The following is a 16450-nucleotide window of genomic DNA, read 5'->3' on the forward strand; positions in this document are numbered from 1 at the left end:
AAGTAGGCATGGCTGAGCAACTTCTGTGGTTCCTCGCAGACTCTCTTGCTGTTTCTCAGTTGGTCACGAACTGGGAAAATGCCCAATACTTTAACATGATCACAACGGGCTTAACAATCATCACCATCAATAGCTTCGCATTAACGGGTGAGCTTTGACCCTCTGCTCGATGACTGCAGATACGGTGGTGCCGGCCATCTATCGATTGCTCACGTCCACGATCGATCAACCTATCTGTCCTACCGCATCAATAGTTTCCCTCTTAACGCGTACAGACACGACATGGGATTAAAACAGCGAAGAAAAACCAGGAGACATGTCGGCCTCGGCATCTGGCGACGTGTAAGTCGTGCGGACGTTTCCGGACAATAGGGCACGTAGGCAAGGTAGGATGTGCATGCAAAATACGAGACGTGTGTACACGTAAACCCCCTATCAGAGGCGTCTTATATGAGCCTACAAGGCCGGTACGACTTCATAGAGGGGAAATGATTTGTCGTCCCGTCGTCTCTTTGCGAGACCTGTGCGGCGGAGAAACCCAACCAGGCGAGGGATGAATAATAAGCCAACGTCTATCCGTAAAACTCAATGCATTTTTTTTTAAAAATTTTTTTTTCCTCTCTTTCCCTAAGGATTATGAGTCGAAAGATGGGTACCTATTAGGCAACGAAGGATCGTGGTCAGCGAGCGGGTATTAGAGCAGGCACGACAGCAAGACACGCGTTCGCGCTGCCTCAGTCTTCATCTTTATTTCTTGTCTGGACGAATTGCTGCGGCCCCCTCGCCAAGCCCTGCAATCCTGAAACAAAGCAATTGGAGAACCGGATGATGTCTCTTTGGGGTTGGTCAAAGGTGGTGAGATTGCAAAGGCGGAGGGGGAGAGGGGGGAAACATGACGTATTGTCGAGTTCTGGGCCCTTCCTTTGTTTGCTTCGCCTCTGAACCGTCTTTTTTGGCAGGCGTGAGGCCTACCGAGCTTTCGAGCTTACCTCGAACCTTTCTTCAGGGGTAGACGGGGAACATGTTCCGCACTAGGTAGACTTTCAAGGTCCTCGATGAGTCGATGAAAGGCGGCGCCAGGAGCGAATTCATGGGACGAGTATGGAAGTTAAAGACTGTTCCTAACTTCCTCGTGCGGGTATTACTTTTTCACCTCTCTCATTGCATTTTTTTCGCCTGACGTAGCTTTGGTGCCTTGGACAGACATTAGATGATTCAAGAAGCGAGGGGGGATGATGAGATGGAAAAAAGTCACCGTCTTCCTACAGTGTACAGTGTGTGAGGCGGTTGAGCCTCGAGGTGGAGAGATCGGGTGGTCGGCTTCGATCCGGGCGCAATGGAGCTTCGGGTCCGGAGAGCGACTTGTCTTGTCCGGATTGCCCTTCTTGGGACAGACCCCTGAGCCGGCCACTTTACTTTCCCACGTCCTGCTTTACACTATGGAGGTCGAGCTTGCCGGATGAATTCAATGTCAGGCAATGCGAGTGACAACAAAACATCCTTTTCTTGGCAGCCTCCGCAGCGGTGGTTTGGTAACTTTGATGAGAACTTTGGGAAAAGGCGGGGGTTGAGTTCGCATGACTAGCAGCCTGGATGGCTGGACACTAGAATGGTGACATACAGCGTAGCGTTGCGATAACTGTATCGTCTTTGCCTGTTGAGGACGGCCTAGGCAGGCGAGCAGCGCTCTCGGACCTGGAAGGATGGCTTCTCGACTGTTCGCTATTCCCGCCGTCTGTCGATCTGGACCAAAAGACCGACCAGCCAGCTGGCCTAAATGAGGCCGTGAGATATTTGGTTGCTTATGGCCTGCTTGCTTTGCTCACCGAGAGCTTCCCCGCCTCCCCCGCCTTTGTCAGAGCGCTGTTGTTGGTCCGCCGGCGCCATTGCTGCAGATTTCCGTCTGGACGATGAGCTGTCATTTCCAACCCCGTCCCCGTGAGCGTCGCCGTGGCCATTCCTTTCGGTGTAAAGTAGCTATGAAGCATCCGTCCTTAATTCATCCCACAGACACTTGTCAGAGAAGGTTTGATGCGAGGTTGGCATACGTCGATCTTGATGGCCCGAGACACACACAAAAGCCTCTTCGATAGGAATTGAAGACGGAGACCTTCTGCAAAGGAGGGAACTAGTCACTAGCTGACTAAGGCCGGCTTAACGTGCCTCAGCATCGGAGGGTGAGTGCCAGTTTGATCTACTTCAGACATTGATAGAGAGCTCGTATTAGAGGAGGCTCTGTCTCGGTCCAAGACAGATGAAAGGATCTCCACGTGAACGAGTCAAGCGCGGACGGATTTTTCCTGTTTGACCTCAGCTCTTTGTCTTGTCCGACTTCAGCTCCATTCGGTGACAAGGCCCAGCGAGACTGAGTACTGAAGGATTGCGTGCTGCGTGACTTGCGGCAGCGATTGCTGCTTCCAGTAAGGAATAGAGGCTCAGGTGACAGAGAACAGACTGTCTCCCGTGGTCGTCGGTCGACCCGCCCCTCCTCCCCATTCCGATCTCGAGCGACCACGCTGCCGGGCTCGCTAAGATCGGATGCGGTAGCTGCATGAGGTTGGGTTTTACCACGCGTTGGATAACGCATCGACTGCAGTGACTGTCTGGAGGTTTTCGCTTTCCCTTCTGCGGCGTAATAGTATTTGCGCCAAACGCATAGCTAGGTGCGAGACACTCGCGCCTTCTGGGCAAACATAGCACTGGACACCCCTGGGCCAATCCAGGCACAAAGTCTGGTAGACGGACAGGTCGGAGGTCGTATTCCTTGTCTTATCACTGAATCGCAGTGGAGGATGACCGACTGTCCGACTGACCGACTATGCAACTATGCAGCAAGCTGGTGCTCCGGCATCGCGATTCGTTGCATGAAGACCCAGATCGACCAGTTGTCGGTAGTCGAGAGGGCAGGCCACCATGGTGACATGGCACGTCTGAACGCCAGATGCGAGTTCAAGCAGAAGGAAATGTGAGAAGATTAAGGAGCCCAAGAGAGGTCGATGACCAAGCCAAACCCCTATGACTGCTTATTGTCCACGTTTTGCATAGTTGAAGTGCGTAAACATAGGAACAATTCGCGGCGAGGCTCCAGTTCGCCTCATTTCGAGTCTGGTGTTTGCAGGGCAGTCCCCCGTCATGTGCCAATGGGCAGTGGTTATTGCGTCTTTGCCCGGGCGTACCAGGGTAGCTCGTAGTGGTTGAAGGAGAGAGTCATTGCCGGGGGGCGTGTGGGTGTGAATCCCAGTAGGCGAAGGGTGGGAAATAGCATGAGGCAAAGATTAGAAAGGGAATCAAAATGCGGATGATTTGGTAGCGCCGAGACCTCGTCGGTTCCTCGACTACTATACTGAAAAGGCGAAAGGGCGAAGGACGGAGGCGAAGCCGAAGTTGACGACTCGACCGGTTCATCCAGTCAAGGGAAAAAAAGAAGGAATCGAGGCTGCGAGAAGCGAACGTGGCCGTAGCCATGGTTGTGGACAATGAATTGAATTGGGGCGAGGAAGGTTGGAGCAGATTCCATTGATGGCACTGTAAGCTGCCGGGTCGCTATTTCGCGGTGGTGGCTGTTGACCGCCTCTTTCGAGCTTCTTCCATGGTCATGATTTATCTTTTTTGCCGCCTGCTGCCCACTGTGATGGTGTACTATGTGAACGAATGTGAAGCCAGAGGGGCGAGCTGAGGTGTCGTAGGCTGCCTGGCTTGGCTGACTGACTGGTTTGCCTGGCCTTGGTGTATCTGCCTGCAGTGACATGTGAGCAGTTGTGGTTCCCGAATAGCAATCCATGGAACATGGATGGCGACAAGAGGCCCGGCTTGCTAAGCAGAGCGGTGGGAGGAGGTTTGAACCTTGGGGGGCATCTATCCCTAATGCCACTACGCGGATTTGACACTTTGACATGGTCTTGGTTAGCGGTGTCTCGGCTTTCCCACAGCAAAGGCTATCTCTGCAAGCGTATACTATGTATCTACTCCCAGACGCCTCAGTCCTGGAGTGCCTTCCCGCGCCCACGAACGGATAGCTTGATCCTTGAGGCAGTCAAGAGGCAAGAGGCAATGTTCGATAAGGTACCTTGTTAGCGAGCGGAATAAGCAGTTTACACCTTTCAAGTTCACACCATTCGCTCTCGCCTAACAGCGCGGAAGCAGCTGCAGAAAGGTACGTTCCTTTTCCGTAGGTACTACCAACCAGCCAACCAGATTTCTCTAGAGTCACCTTGCCCCTCTCTTTCCCCCCACGGTACGTTGGATAAGTACCTCTGAAGGTGTGAAAAGGCACCAAGCTTACCTGGGGAAGGCCAGCAATGTCATGTCCATGACCCCTCCGCCCTTCAACAGGTCCACCCATTGAGGGATCCCGGTCACCGACATCAGACATGCCATGCTATGCCATGTTCTCCGCGGATGGGTGAGAGTGAGAGAGCGCTGTGAGGTGAGAGTGTGAGAGTGTGAGAGTCTACCTAAGGTAGGTAGGAACCTTGCCTTGTTACTTTGTGATGTACTCCCCAGGGGGCAAGTGGTGAACCGTGAGAATCTCAAGGCAGTTGCGAGAGTGACGACTGACGCTATTACCGCCTTTCCTGCCTTGCGGCTCGCCCGCCTTCCCTTCCCATCCCTCGCCATCCATCCTCACTTTCCCACCACCCGAGTTCCCTTTTCGGGCCACCACGGTTTCGGCCTCTTCATCTTTCGTCTGGCTCTTGGTACATAAGTGGCTCCTGGTCCCCCTGGTACTAGGTATTCTCCCCATCCCGACCCCCAAAGTCACCTGCGGAGAGCAAAGCTGTTTGTCTGCCGCACTTGAACAAGTCCCGTCTCACACACAGCTCCCGAGGGTCAAGACCTTCCACCATAGAGAGAACGAGACGCAGAGACGCACACGCATCATCCGCCTAGCCCGTCTCCACCTCCACCACCTCCACCCGCCCACTCCAGCTTCCAGTGTCCCATCTCTGATCCGGTCGCTCCTTCCTCGTCTGCTCACCTTCTTTCTCCACCCGGCCACCGACCGCCGACCCCCATCATCCTCCAACTCACTTATCTTTCCCACTCCCCGTCCCTTCACCCTCTCAACCATCTTTCGCCATCTACCCGGAAAGCTTGCTTTATCCGTTTTTCTTTTCCTCCCTCTCACCAACTCCGCCCTTACAATCAACCATTTACAACAATCAACAAATACCGTGTATCCGTCTGGTATTCCTTGAAACCCCGACGTAAGGAGGAAGACGCATCTCTTACCCCGACCGAGCGAGCCTCGTGCACCGTGCTACTTGGCCGCCTATCAGTGAAACATCCGCCAGAGCCGTCATCCCTTCCCCGCCCGGCCGACCGCGAGTTTCCTCTTCATCCATACCCGGAGTCTACTTATCATCTCTCAAAATGGCGTCCTCATCAGCAACAACGCCAGACACTCAGGTCACCCTGAAGATCAACTTCGACGGCATGACTCGCCGCCATAAGCTCCCACTGCGCGACATGGGACCCAGCACTCTTGAAGATAAGGTACGTTATTGCACTCTTTCCGCCCTTGGTCAGATTGCCGCGGCATATGAACGTTGGATCGGGAGTTTCAATGTTGAGTGAGATGGCGACACCGGTTACTTGGCCACGAGGCGTATGAGGCTCGTTCTTGAAAGCACACGCTAATTTAGCTTCTTGTAGGTGAGAGCTCTTTTGGGCGTTACCTCTGATGCCAACGTCACTCTCGAGAGGTATTCCGACTCGGCTGGTTCGTACATCACACTCGATAAGCAGAATGTCTCAGTCTACAAGCAGCTGTACAGAGCTGCCAAGGCCAAGCAAAAACTCAAGCTCCGTGTTACCAAATTGTCCGAGGAGAAGATGTCTCCCAGACCAGTGTCAGTGGAGGATGTGCCCGAGTCCAGCACTCCTCTCGTCGAGAAGGAGGCCGAGGAGCAGAAGCCGGAAGACGCCGCGACGCAACCCCTCGTTGATCTGAGGCAATCTAGCGTCATTGACAACGAGACCAAGAAGGAATTGCCCACGAGCGACACCGGACTTGACTTCGAAGCCTCCATCCTTGCATCTCTGCTGAGAAGACACGCCAAGATTAACGACGAGGAGGTGCCAGCCGCTTCTGCAGATATTCCCGTTTCTGAGGGTATTACGGCCCGAGACCAGTGGTTCGCTAATGCTGCCGCCACCGAGACTCCGTCACGAGCTTCTTGGGGCCGCTGCCCCGCATTGATGCACCCCAACACCAACTTCGCCGTGTGCTGCAACAGCTGCGACCAAACAGTTCCCGAAGCTCACTACCACTGCTCCACATGCGATGATGGTGATTTCGATCTTTGCCAAAACTGTGTTGACCAGGGTATCACATGCTACGGCGCTGACCACTGGCTCATCAAGAGGATTGTCAAGAATGGCCAAATCATCAACAGCACTACGGAGACGATTGCACCAAAGCCCAAGGCCAAGGTCGAGGAGTCGGTTCCAGAGCCTCCCAGGGCACCCGCCAACATCAGTGAGCTCCTTCGTCCAGTCTTCAACACTGCGCTGTACAGCATGCGCACCTGCAACTGCTGTGTGACGGAACTTCCAGAGTCCAGCTTCCTCCACTGCGCAGCTTGCGAGGATTTCGACTTGTGCCACGCATGCTTCGAGAAGGACTCCCATGGTCACAACCCCAAGCACTCCTTCGTCCCCGCCGTCGAGGGTGCTCACGTTCCTACCCACATTCAGATCAAGCTGGCTCCTGGCCGCAACCAGAGCCACAATGCCATTTGCGATGGCTGCGACAAATACATTGCTGGTGTCCGCCACAAGTGCCTCGATTGCCCCGACTGGGACTACTGCGCTGACTGCATCGTGAACTCCAAGTTTGTTCACCCCAATCACCGCTTCGTTCCCATTTACGAGCCTCTCGAGGAGGTCCGCAGCCGTGCCGTCAGCCGCTCTGTGCACTTTGGTATCTGCTGCGATGGGCCCCTGTGCGCCCGCACTTACAACGCACCCGCCTACATCTCTGGCGTTCGATACAAGTGCACTGTTTGCCACGACACTGATTTCTGTGCCAACTGTGAGGCTAGCCCTGCTAACACCCACAACAAGACCCATCCCCTCGTCAAGTTCAAGACTCCAGTCCGTCACGTCACTGTTACCACTACTGGCGAGCGTGGAGATGGACAGCGTATGCAGCAGATGGGCGACCGCAGTCTTCGCCGCACTAGCTCTCGCTCTACTGAGACCACCGCAAACGCTTCCATGAACGTTCCACAGACCGTTGTGGATGTGAAGCCCACAGAGTCGGCTGTCAAGGAAGAGGTTGTCGAGAAGACTCCTGAACCTGAAGCTAAGCCGATTATCAAGGAGGAAATTGTCGTGGAGCCCCCCAAGGTAGAAGTCAAGGAGGAGGTGGCCGAGGAGAAGACCGTGCCAATTGTTGAGAAGCCCCTTTCCGAGCAGGATCTTCAGGCTGTCTTTGTCCGCGATACGGTCGCTGATGGCACTCTTCTGCCGCCCAACCACGTCTTTGAGCAGACATGGGTCCTCCGCAACGACGGCGATATTGCATGGCCTGCTGGATGTTCAGTCAAGTTCGTTGGTGGCGACTACATGGGCCACGTCGACTCGAACCACCCGGCCGGTATCTCTGAGCTCGTTTCTGCCTCAGAGTCAACTGTCTGCTATGCACCGCTCGCCCCTGGTCAGGAGTTCTCTTTCAATGTCCTCCTCCGGACACCTGCGCGCGAGGGCAAGATAATCTCTTACTGGCGCCTGACAACCAAGGATGGTTTGAAGTTTGGTCACAGACTCTGGTGCGATGTCAGCGTTCAGTTGACTCAGCCAGCTCCTGAGGAGCCTAAGCAAGAGTCCAAGGAGATCCCCACTGAGATGCAGAGCAGCACCATGATTTTCCCCAAGCTCGAGAAGGAATCCCCTGTCTCTAGCATCCACCAGGAGGTGAAGTCCGAGTCCGCTCGTGCGACCAGTTCAGAGGCTGAGGAGTTTGAGGACTGCGGCGAAGAAGAGGACTGGGATGCTTCTGATGACGGCTTCATGACCGACGAGGAGTACGACATCCTGGATGCCTCTGACGAGGAATTCCCCGAGGAGCAGCAGCGGAGACTCAGAAAGTGAAGTACTTGAGATCTTTCTGGTTTCGCTTAACCACTGGAATAGGAGTGATCGGTGGTGTATTCGGGGGTTTGGGTTTCCTTGCATGTCTCATTTCATCAGGCCTGGGGTTATTTGATTTCATTTGGAACCTGGTTTTAAGAGAGTGAACCGGTAGCTGGAGGTGGCATAAGCAAAGCCGGCAGGCCTTCTCAATAGCGGAAAACGCGAGCTACTGGCAACTCATCTTTCAGGTTAGGTCGAGGCGACGCTCGTTTCATGATTCTTCATGACAGATTACAGATTGGTACTTGTAGGTTTTAGGAAGCAATGAACCGTAGCTTTAACAGCTTTTTCGAATAACAAATCTGCTTTAAGAATCACCAGTGAACCACGTAAATGGTGATGTGCCTCTTATCATGACCAGTTGGTCTTGCCCGCTATTCAGTGCAATGTCTCCGCATGTGCAAGTAACCGCACCCCTGTCACAAGGTCCAATGCATACGCCCCTCCTAGCCCACCAGCGCTGTTACCAGCACCAATCATTCTAGGACCCCTGGACAGGGGGCCCGAACTGCGGACAACTTTTGGATAGAGTGTCCTTAAGACTTTCTGCAGTAGGCTCTCCCACTTCACGAGTTGCGCCGAGAGGTCTGACCAACTTGCGCGAAGCCAATTCTCGACAATATCGTTCTTTTTCGACACTGACGACTTTCCTTTGCAATTGAGGTTCCGGAAACGAGGCATGCGGTAGCGGAACTAAGTTTTAACGGCGAGCATTTGCATCAAGCCGAAAGGATTCGCATCGAGGAACCGTTACTGGCTACGCGACCAGCTTCATCAGCGACGAACTCGAGTGCCCGACCACGGACTGCCGAAGACTTGACGACTGTTCTTTGCTGGCAACATCACTGGTTCTGAACAATTTTTCGATCTACGTCATCTGAGACCGTCATGATGAACGGCTGGGACGAGAAGCAGCACCTGGACGACGACGCCTTTGGGGCGAAGGGGAACATCGTCAGCGCTTTCGATGCCTTTCGTAAGTTGCCAATTTTCCAGATACAAGCCTCCTTTTCAGTGCCGCTGCCTTTCAACGTGGCGGGAATGATTGCCAGAATAGCCATGTGCTAACAGCCCTGTCTCCTTAGCCAAGGCGAAACCACAGTATGTGACGCGCACAGCTGGCGGTGGAAAATGGACTGTCGCGATGACGGTCATATCAGTCTTCCTTTTCTGGTCTGAACTTGGTCGCTGGTGGCGTGGTACCGAAACGCACACTTTTGCCGTCGAGAAGGGTGTACTGCACGAGATGCAGATCAACATGGATATTGTCGTGCGCATGCACTGCGATGACCTTCACATCAACGTTCAAGATGCGGCGGGTGATCGTATTCTCGCAAGCAGCATGCTCAAGCGCGACAAGACCAACTGGTCTCAGTGGGTGGACAGCAAGGGAATCCACCGCTTGGGGAGAGACAGCAAGGGCAAGATTGACACCGGCGCCGGCTGGCAGGAGGAGGAGGGTTTCGGGGAGGAGCACGTCCACGACATCGTGTCGCTCAGCAAGAAGAGGGCCAAATGGGCCAAGACACCCAGGCTCTGGGGCGACGGCGACAGCTGCCGCATCTACGGCAACCTCGATGTAAACAGAGTGCAGGGTGACTTCCACATCACCGCCAGAGGCCACGGCTACATGGAGTTTGGGGAGCATTTGGATCATGCCGGTAAGTTGATCATCTTGGGCTTCAGTCCTGACGCGTTGGCTTACACTTTCACTCAGCTTTCAACTTCTCACACATCATTTCGGAGATGTCCTTCGGTCCATTCTACCCCTCGCTTGTGAATCCCCTGGATCGCACGGTCAACCTCGCCAGGATCAACTTCCACAAGTTCCAGTACTACTTGTCCGTGGTTCCCACCGTCTACTCTGTCGGCCACTCGTCGTCCAACCTCATTTCCACAAACCAGTATGCCGTTACAGAACAGAGCAAGGAGACCGATGACCACAACATTCCCGGTATCTTCTTCAAGTACGACATTGAGCCCATTCTGCTGTCCGTGGAAGAGTCCAGAGACGGCTTCCTCCAGTTCTTGATGAAGATTGTCAACGTTATCAGCGGTGTTCTGGTTGCCGGCCACTGGGGTTATACCCTCACCGAGTGGTACAAGGAGGTCATGGGCCGGCGGAGAAGAGAGAGAAACGAGGGTTTCATTGGCACGAAGAGCTCAGAGTACGATCAGTAGAGCAGCACCATGGGGGCATCGACAGATGGGAACATAGTGACATAGGAGTTCAAGGATTGTGTATAGATAAGCATCTGGGATAAGGGAAATTGTTTCTTTGCATAGTTTTTACCGTCTGAAATTCAGCCAGTAGAACGGTTGATAGGCCACATGTTCATATTGAGCTTACCTTTTGTTGGTGACATTTCCACTGAAAGTGAGCACCTCGGCGAAGCGGCTCTGAGCTGGACCGTCTGGGTTGACCGTGCAGGTTGACTGTGCAGGGGCATTACCTCGGCGCAGCTATTCCCGGTGTAGTTTTCGGAGCGAAGCCGGCAGAGCAGGGATTGGGCCTATGACCTCCACTAGGTGCAACTTCCCCCGGACTCGTGCACCGGCTTTTCAATTGAGTCTTTCCAATTGGATCTTACGTGCCGATGTCGCCAACAGTCAACCCAAAAAATTCCACATCACACCCCGCCACCAAGTTCGACTCACAGTAACCTGTGAGAGGTGCTCAGTGACGATGGCACCAATTGAGCTTGCCAGTCGATCAGGAGGCGCCGCGAGGGTGAGGAATAACTGTATTTCAATCAGTGAGAAGAGAAAAGAGAAACTGACGAGGTTGTAGCGGCTTCTGACTCGCACGCGACCATGCCTTTCCGCATCCTCGAGCCTGCCGATTAGGAGGACATTCGCGACCGCTCAGGACGTTGAGCAGCAAGATGCTGAGATGCGCAAGCTGCTCCCCAAGTCTATCAAGCCCGACACGTACCGCAGACTTCACGACAATCTCCTCAAGGTCCGCCATGTCCTCGGACAGCAGCGCCTCACCCTCGCCGAGAAGATCCTGTACAGTCATCTGGACAACGTCGAGGACTCGCTCCTTACGAACACGGACAATGGACGCAATATCCGCGGCAGTGCCAACCTCAAGCTGAACCCAGACCGAGTCAACATGCAAGATGCATCGGCACAGATGGCGCTGCTGCAGTTCATGTCCTGCAACCTTGCGAAGCCTGCGATTCCTGCCAGCATCCACTGTGACCACTTGATTGTGGGATCCAAGGGCGCCGAGAGCGATTTGACGGACGGCATCAGCGTGAACAAGGAGGTGTTCGACTTCCTCGAGTCTGCCGGACGCAAGTATGGCATGGACTTCTGGCCCCCTGGTGCAGGCATTATTCACCAGACGGTTTTGGAGGTCTACGCTCTTCCCGGTATCATGATGTTGGGAACCGACAGCCACAGCCCTAACGCTGGTGGCCTTTCTACTATTACTATCGGAGTTGGTGGTGCCGATGCCGTGGAGGCGCTTGTCGGTGCTCCTTGGGAGCTGAAGGCCCCTCGTGTGCTCGGAGTCAAGCTGACCGGCAAGCTCAATGACTGGGTGTCCCCCAAGGACGTTATTCTCAACCTGGCCGGCAAGTTGACTGTGCGCGGCGGAACCGGATTTATCGTTGAGTATTTCGGCGAGGGCGTTGAGACTCTTAGCGCCACCGGAATGGCCACCATTTGCAACATGGGTGCCGAAGTCGGCGCTACAACCTCCATCTTCCCCTACACGGCCGCCTCTGAACGCTACCTCCTTCAAACCCGCAGACAGGCCGAACACAAGGCGCTGGACGCATACAAGAAGTGGTCAGCCTTCAACTTCAGAGCTGACGAGGATGCCCACTATGACCAGGTCATTGAGATCAACCTTTCTGAGCTCGAGCCCCACATCAACGGCCCCTTTACCCCCGACTTGGCTACCCCCTTGTCCGCTTTCAAGGAGACCATTCAGACTGAGCAATGGCCTGAAGTTTTGTCCGCCGGTCTTATTGGCAGCTGCACCAACAGCTCCTACGAGGACATGACCAAGGTCGAGAGCATGGTCAAGCAGGCCGAGAAGGCCGGCTTGAAGCCCAAGGCACCATTCTACATCACCCCTGGAAGCGAGCAGATTCGCGCTACTCTCGAGCGCGATGGTACTCTGAAGACTCTGGAGGGTGCTGGAGGTATCGTTCTCTCCAATGCTTGCGGCCCATGCATCGGCCAGTGGAAGCGTCAGGACGACATCCCCAAGGGCCAGCTGAACGCCATCCTGACCTCGTACAACCGTAACTTCAAGGGCCGCAACGACGGCAACCCCGGCACCATGAACTTCCTCGCCTCCCCTGAGATCGTCACTGCTATGGCCTACGCCGGTGCGACCACCTTCAACCCCATGACGGACAAGTTGCAGACCCCCGACGGAAAGGAGTTCAAGTTCGAGGCTCCCCGCGGCCTGGAGAACCCCAAAACCCCCTTCGAGTCCGGCGTCGCGTCTCTCCAGTCCATCTCGCCCGATGAGCCCAATGCCGACGTCAAGATCGCCATCCCCCCGACCTCGGAGCGTCTCGCCTTCCTCGAGCCCTTTGCGCCCTTCCCCGAGAGCGACCTAAGCGGCCTCAAGGTCCTCGTCAAGGTCACCGGAAAGTGCACTACCGACACCATCTCGGCCGCGGGCCCCTGGCTCAAGTACAAGGGTCACCTGCCCAACATCAGCACAAACACGCTCAACACGGCCGTGAACAAGGAGACGGGCGAGGTCAACGCCGCCTACGACGTCGACGGCTCCAAGCACACCATTCCCGAGCTCGCGCAGCTGTGGAAGGAGCGCGGACAGGAGTGGCTCGTCGTCGCGGAGCACAACTACGGCGAGGGCAGCGCGCGCGAGCACGCCGCCCTGCAGCCGCGGTACCTCGGCGCTCGCGTCGTGCTGACAAAGTCATTTGCGCGCATCCACGAGACCAACCTGAAGAAGCAGGGCGTCGTGCCCCTGACGTTTGAGAACGAGGCCGACTACGACAAGATTGCGGCGTGCGACGAGGTCAGCACCGTCGGTTTGTACGAGATGCTCCAGAACGGCGGGCAGGGCAAGGTGCAGCTGCTTGTCAAGAAGAAGGACGGCTCTGAGGTGTTGATCCCCACCTCCCACGCTGTTACCAAGGACCAGGCTGGATTCATCCTCGCGGGTAGCGCTCTGAGCATGCTTGCCAAGCGTAACCAGGCTTAAGAGTATGTTTTTCTGTTTTCCTTGCGGGGGCTTTCTGTTCTCTGTCTTTTTTCTTGTATGGGTCTTGTGGTTTTTTACAAAAGGCGAAAAGAGGTGAAGACAAAAATTTCCGACGATTGTATATATCCCGCAGCGTCATTCTCCATTTCCGGGATATTTTAGAGCAGCCAAGGCGTGTATCACAAAAGAGAAGATGATTTGAGAATCGGCTTTCTGCTGGGGCCACTTTCATGTGACCGGCCAGCGTACTACGTGGTCTTATGCTTGAGGTACCTACGACGATGCTTGTGATCATTAGTATTATGTGACTGCTTCGATCAGAGCCTCTTGCTCGACCAGTCTCCTCTCTGCTGTTGGCCATCTTTGATTGTGGAGGAGAACCCCCAGACAACCCAGATGATGTGCCCAGATTCGTCACAGTGTAACACTTGCGTCAATTACTGGCTTTCCTCGCTCGCAGGGTATATGATATCAATGTCACCTCTACGGGATGCCAAACTCTCATGATGTGAAATTACCCCGCCCCAAAACCTCCTCAGCTAAGTAACTTCATCCTGGGTCGATGAAGTCTTCGTTATCCAATCGCTGTTCATTCACACGGAGAAATAGCCGCTCCCAGGAAAAATTAAGAAAGAAAAAAAAAACATTGCCCTTCCCGCGCTAAGGGGAAGAATAATCCGCATGTTGCCGGTCTGCCTCACGAGGAGTTTCCCATATATTTAACAGGCTTGCACAGAGGATCAAGGACAACACTTCGAGATGCGTTGGGCAAACAAGAACACAAGCCTTCATAGATCCGGTCCCGTTGTTCGTCTGCCAGCGCCGAGATGCTTTCGGTTAATACCGGGCGTTTAGCTCAGTGGTAGAGCGCCCGCTTTGCATTCCTTCATCGTCTGCGGGAGGCCCAGGGTTCAATCCCCTGATCGTCCAATCTTTTGCCCAGTGGGGCGACTTTATCTATCAAAAGCTTCTTTTTTGACTTCATCCATCTGGATATCGACGCTTTCAGAGAAGAGTGATTACCTCGCGGGCCACGCCGTTGAATAGCTTCATCTCGTTCGTGTTTTTCAAAGCCCCTGCTCGGAACGACACGCCAACCCGCTTGAATATGTCAGTCCCAGCTTCTATCCTCTCGAGGACGATGAAGCCGTGATACGGATGGGCATCGCCCTTGTTCCATGTCTTTCCCACGAGCAGACAGGAGTATTGCTGATTACGGGCAACAGAGCCTGCATAGTCGCAGATCATGGTGTATCTGTTCGCTCCCGCATCCACGAGGTCGTATCTGACGCCTTCCGTAAACCCCATCATTGAATCCCCGTCCTGTATCTCTGTAGTTGCAATCTCAAGGTTGTGTACTATGGCCCCCCGAACCACGATCTTGGCTCCCTCGCAAACTTGACCGTAGATATCCTCCGTCATGAGAGGTTCTACCTGAACATCCAACACCTTCAAGTCACCTTTGAAGTGCGACATGGGATGGAACATGATGGGCCCCTCAATAGCCGCCCAGCTCCAGCTCGGCGCCCTCCACTTCCCAGGCCTCCGCGAGACTGTCTCGGGGTTGCGCCAGTAGTCGTCATCCGCCGTCCAGAGCAACTGCGTCGCGAAATCGCCCTCCCACAAGCCGGCGATATATCTGTTCCGTTGCTTCTCGTGTCCTTCTCGTCCACTGCCGTACACATCCTCATGCATCATCCGGAACTGCTTCGCCATCCCAGACAGCGCCGGCAGCCGATCCGCGTCAAAACTGATGGACCGCTCCGAGAAGAGCTGAACGACCTGCCGCCACTGCAGATACGCCCTCTCCGCTGACGACAGCGCTCGAAACAGCTCCGGCGAGCGGAAACACCGCACCGACTCCTCGTCCAGCTCGACGGGCTGATCGCGGCGGCAGGCGCATGAGCGCGACGTGTTACACTCCCAGACGAGCTCGTTGGTCGTGTAGTGCAGCGTCCTGTTGGACAGGATCGCCTCCTGGAGCGTCCAGGCGCGCTTATTGATGGGCTCCCCGTGCGCGCCCTCAACCTCGATCGTCCGGAGCAGGACGGTGATGTCGTTATGTTTCCTCTTGAGCTCGTCGCGGACGTAGACCGGCCGCACGGCGTCCCCGAGCTCGTCGAGACGCTGCGGCGGGGCGCCAAAGGCCTGAGGTGCAAAGACGCCGACGCCGCTCCCGTCCGCGTGGTCTACGGAGATGGTGACCGTTGCGTTGGAGTAGACTTCGCACATGCGGCCCGCCTCCCGGGCCCAGTCTTGGGCGTCGCCTTGGATGATGCAGAGGGCGTCGATCCATAGGTACCGCAGCCCGAGGTTTCTTGTGATGGCGACGGCGTCCCGCAGGGTCGGAGGCATGTCGGCGCACGGCATGGCGTCTTGATGCGCGGCGAAGTTGAGGAGCGTCGTCTTGAAGGCCGGGTGGGAGGCCGGGTCGCCCCAGCAGTAGCTTAATGCTGCGTATGCGCCGGAGGCTCCGCGGGACTCGACGAGGCACGGCACGGCGTGGTCATTGATGCCGACGTCGATCACACGGGTCGGTAGAGTCGAGGCTAATGCTGGTTGCCTGCAGGACGGGTGATTTGCGAGGCAGTCCTGAAGCCATGACGATGCTAGAGTGAGACTGGCTGGGGAGGCAGAGTGGCTCTCTACTTCCTGGGCCGAACCGATGGTCGGATGGCATGCGCCATGATCGTCTTTTTATGTTGTGAGCGGGTTTGAACGAGAAATATTCGGGTGGTGATTTTCAACGCAATGGAAACTGGTCTAACCTCGTCGCGAGAAGAGCTCTAGAGCAATGTTATCTTCTCCCCAGCCAGACACGGAAATCTGGAGCGACGCGCCCGGTGCAAAGCGCATCTGCAACAGTCCAGATACATCCTTGCCGCTCGGCTCATCTAAATTCTTCTTGCGCAGACGTAGCGCAGCCCAGAGGAGCTGGCAGGACTGGCATGATGTGTTCGTTGCGGATCGCTGGAGGTCGTGAAGCTCGATGAACTTGGCCATGCGCTGATTCGCGGCGAGCTTCTGGCCCTTGACCTCATCCGCACCGAGGTTGGAGCAGATTGCGCAGTTCATCTTCCGCGACTTTCCTATAACGTCTTATCGTACGAA

General features: G+C 55.1%; 4 protein-coding genes across 4 annotated transcripts; 2 read left to right on the forward strand and 2 right to left on the reverse strand.

Moving 5' to 3' along the window:
- Positions 1 to 1471: 1471 nt before the first annotated feature.
- CCOS01_05947 (uncharacterized protein) lies at positions 1472 to 1726 on the reverse strand (the record flags this gene model as incomplete). Its single annotated transcript, XM_060454121.1, has 1 exon — positions 1472 to 1726. A coding segment is annotated over one exon (255 nt), but the record flags the coding sequence as incomplete, so codon positions are not given.
- Positions 1727 to 5373: 3647 nt separating this feature from the next.
- On the forward strand, positions 5374 to 8097 carry CCOS01_05948 (uncharacterized protein; the record flags this gene model as incomplete). Its single annotated transcript, XM_060454122.1, has 2 exons — positions 5374 to 5496; positions 5656 to 8097. 2 exons carry the CDS (start codon positions 5374 to 5376, stop codon positions 8095 to 8097), a joined length of 2565 nt encoding a protein of 854 aa, XP_060315894.1.
- A 930-nt stretch (positions 8098 to 9027) lies between these two features.
- Positions 9028 to 13339, forward strand: CCOS01_05949 (aconitate hydratase; the record flags this gene model as incomplete). Its single annotated transcript, XM_060454123.1, has 4 exons — positions 9028 to 9115; positions 9225 to 9800; positions 9857 to 10316; positions 10975 to 13339. The coding sequence occupies 4 exons, from the start codon at positions 9028 to 9030 to the stop codon at positions 13337 to 13339; spliced, it is 3489 nt and encodes a 1162-aa protein (XP_060315895.1).
- A 1005-nt stretch (positions 13340 to 14344) lies between these two features.
- On the reverse strand, positions 14345 to 16414 carry CCOS01_05950 (heterokaryon incompatibility protein; the record flags this gene model as incomplete). Its single annotated transcript, XM_060454124.1, has 2 exons — positions 14345 to 16032; positions 16108 to 16414. The coding sequence occupies 2 exons, from the start codon at positions 16412 to 16414 to the stop codon at positions 14345 to 14347; spliced, it is 1995 nt and encodes a 664-aa protein (XP_060315896.1).
- Positions 16415 to 16450: the final 36 nt, after the last annotated feature.

Source organism: Colletotrichum costaricense (genome assembly GCF_030867565.1).
Source record: "Colletotrichum costaricense strain IMI 309622 chromosome Unknown Scaffold_5.1, whole genome shotgun sequence".
NCBI classification, from domain to species: Eukaryota; Fungi; Ascomycota; class Sordariomycetes; order Glomerellales; family Glomerellaceae; genus Colletotrichum; species Colletotrichum costaricense.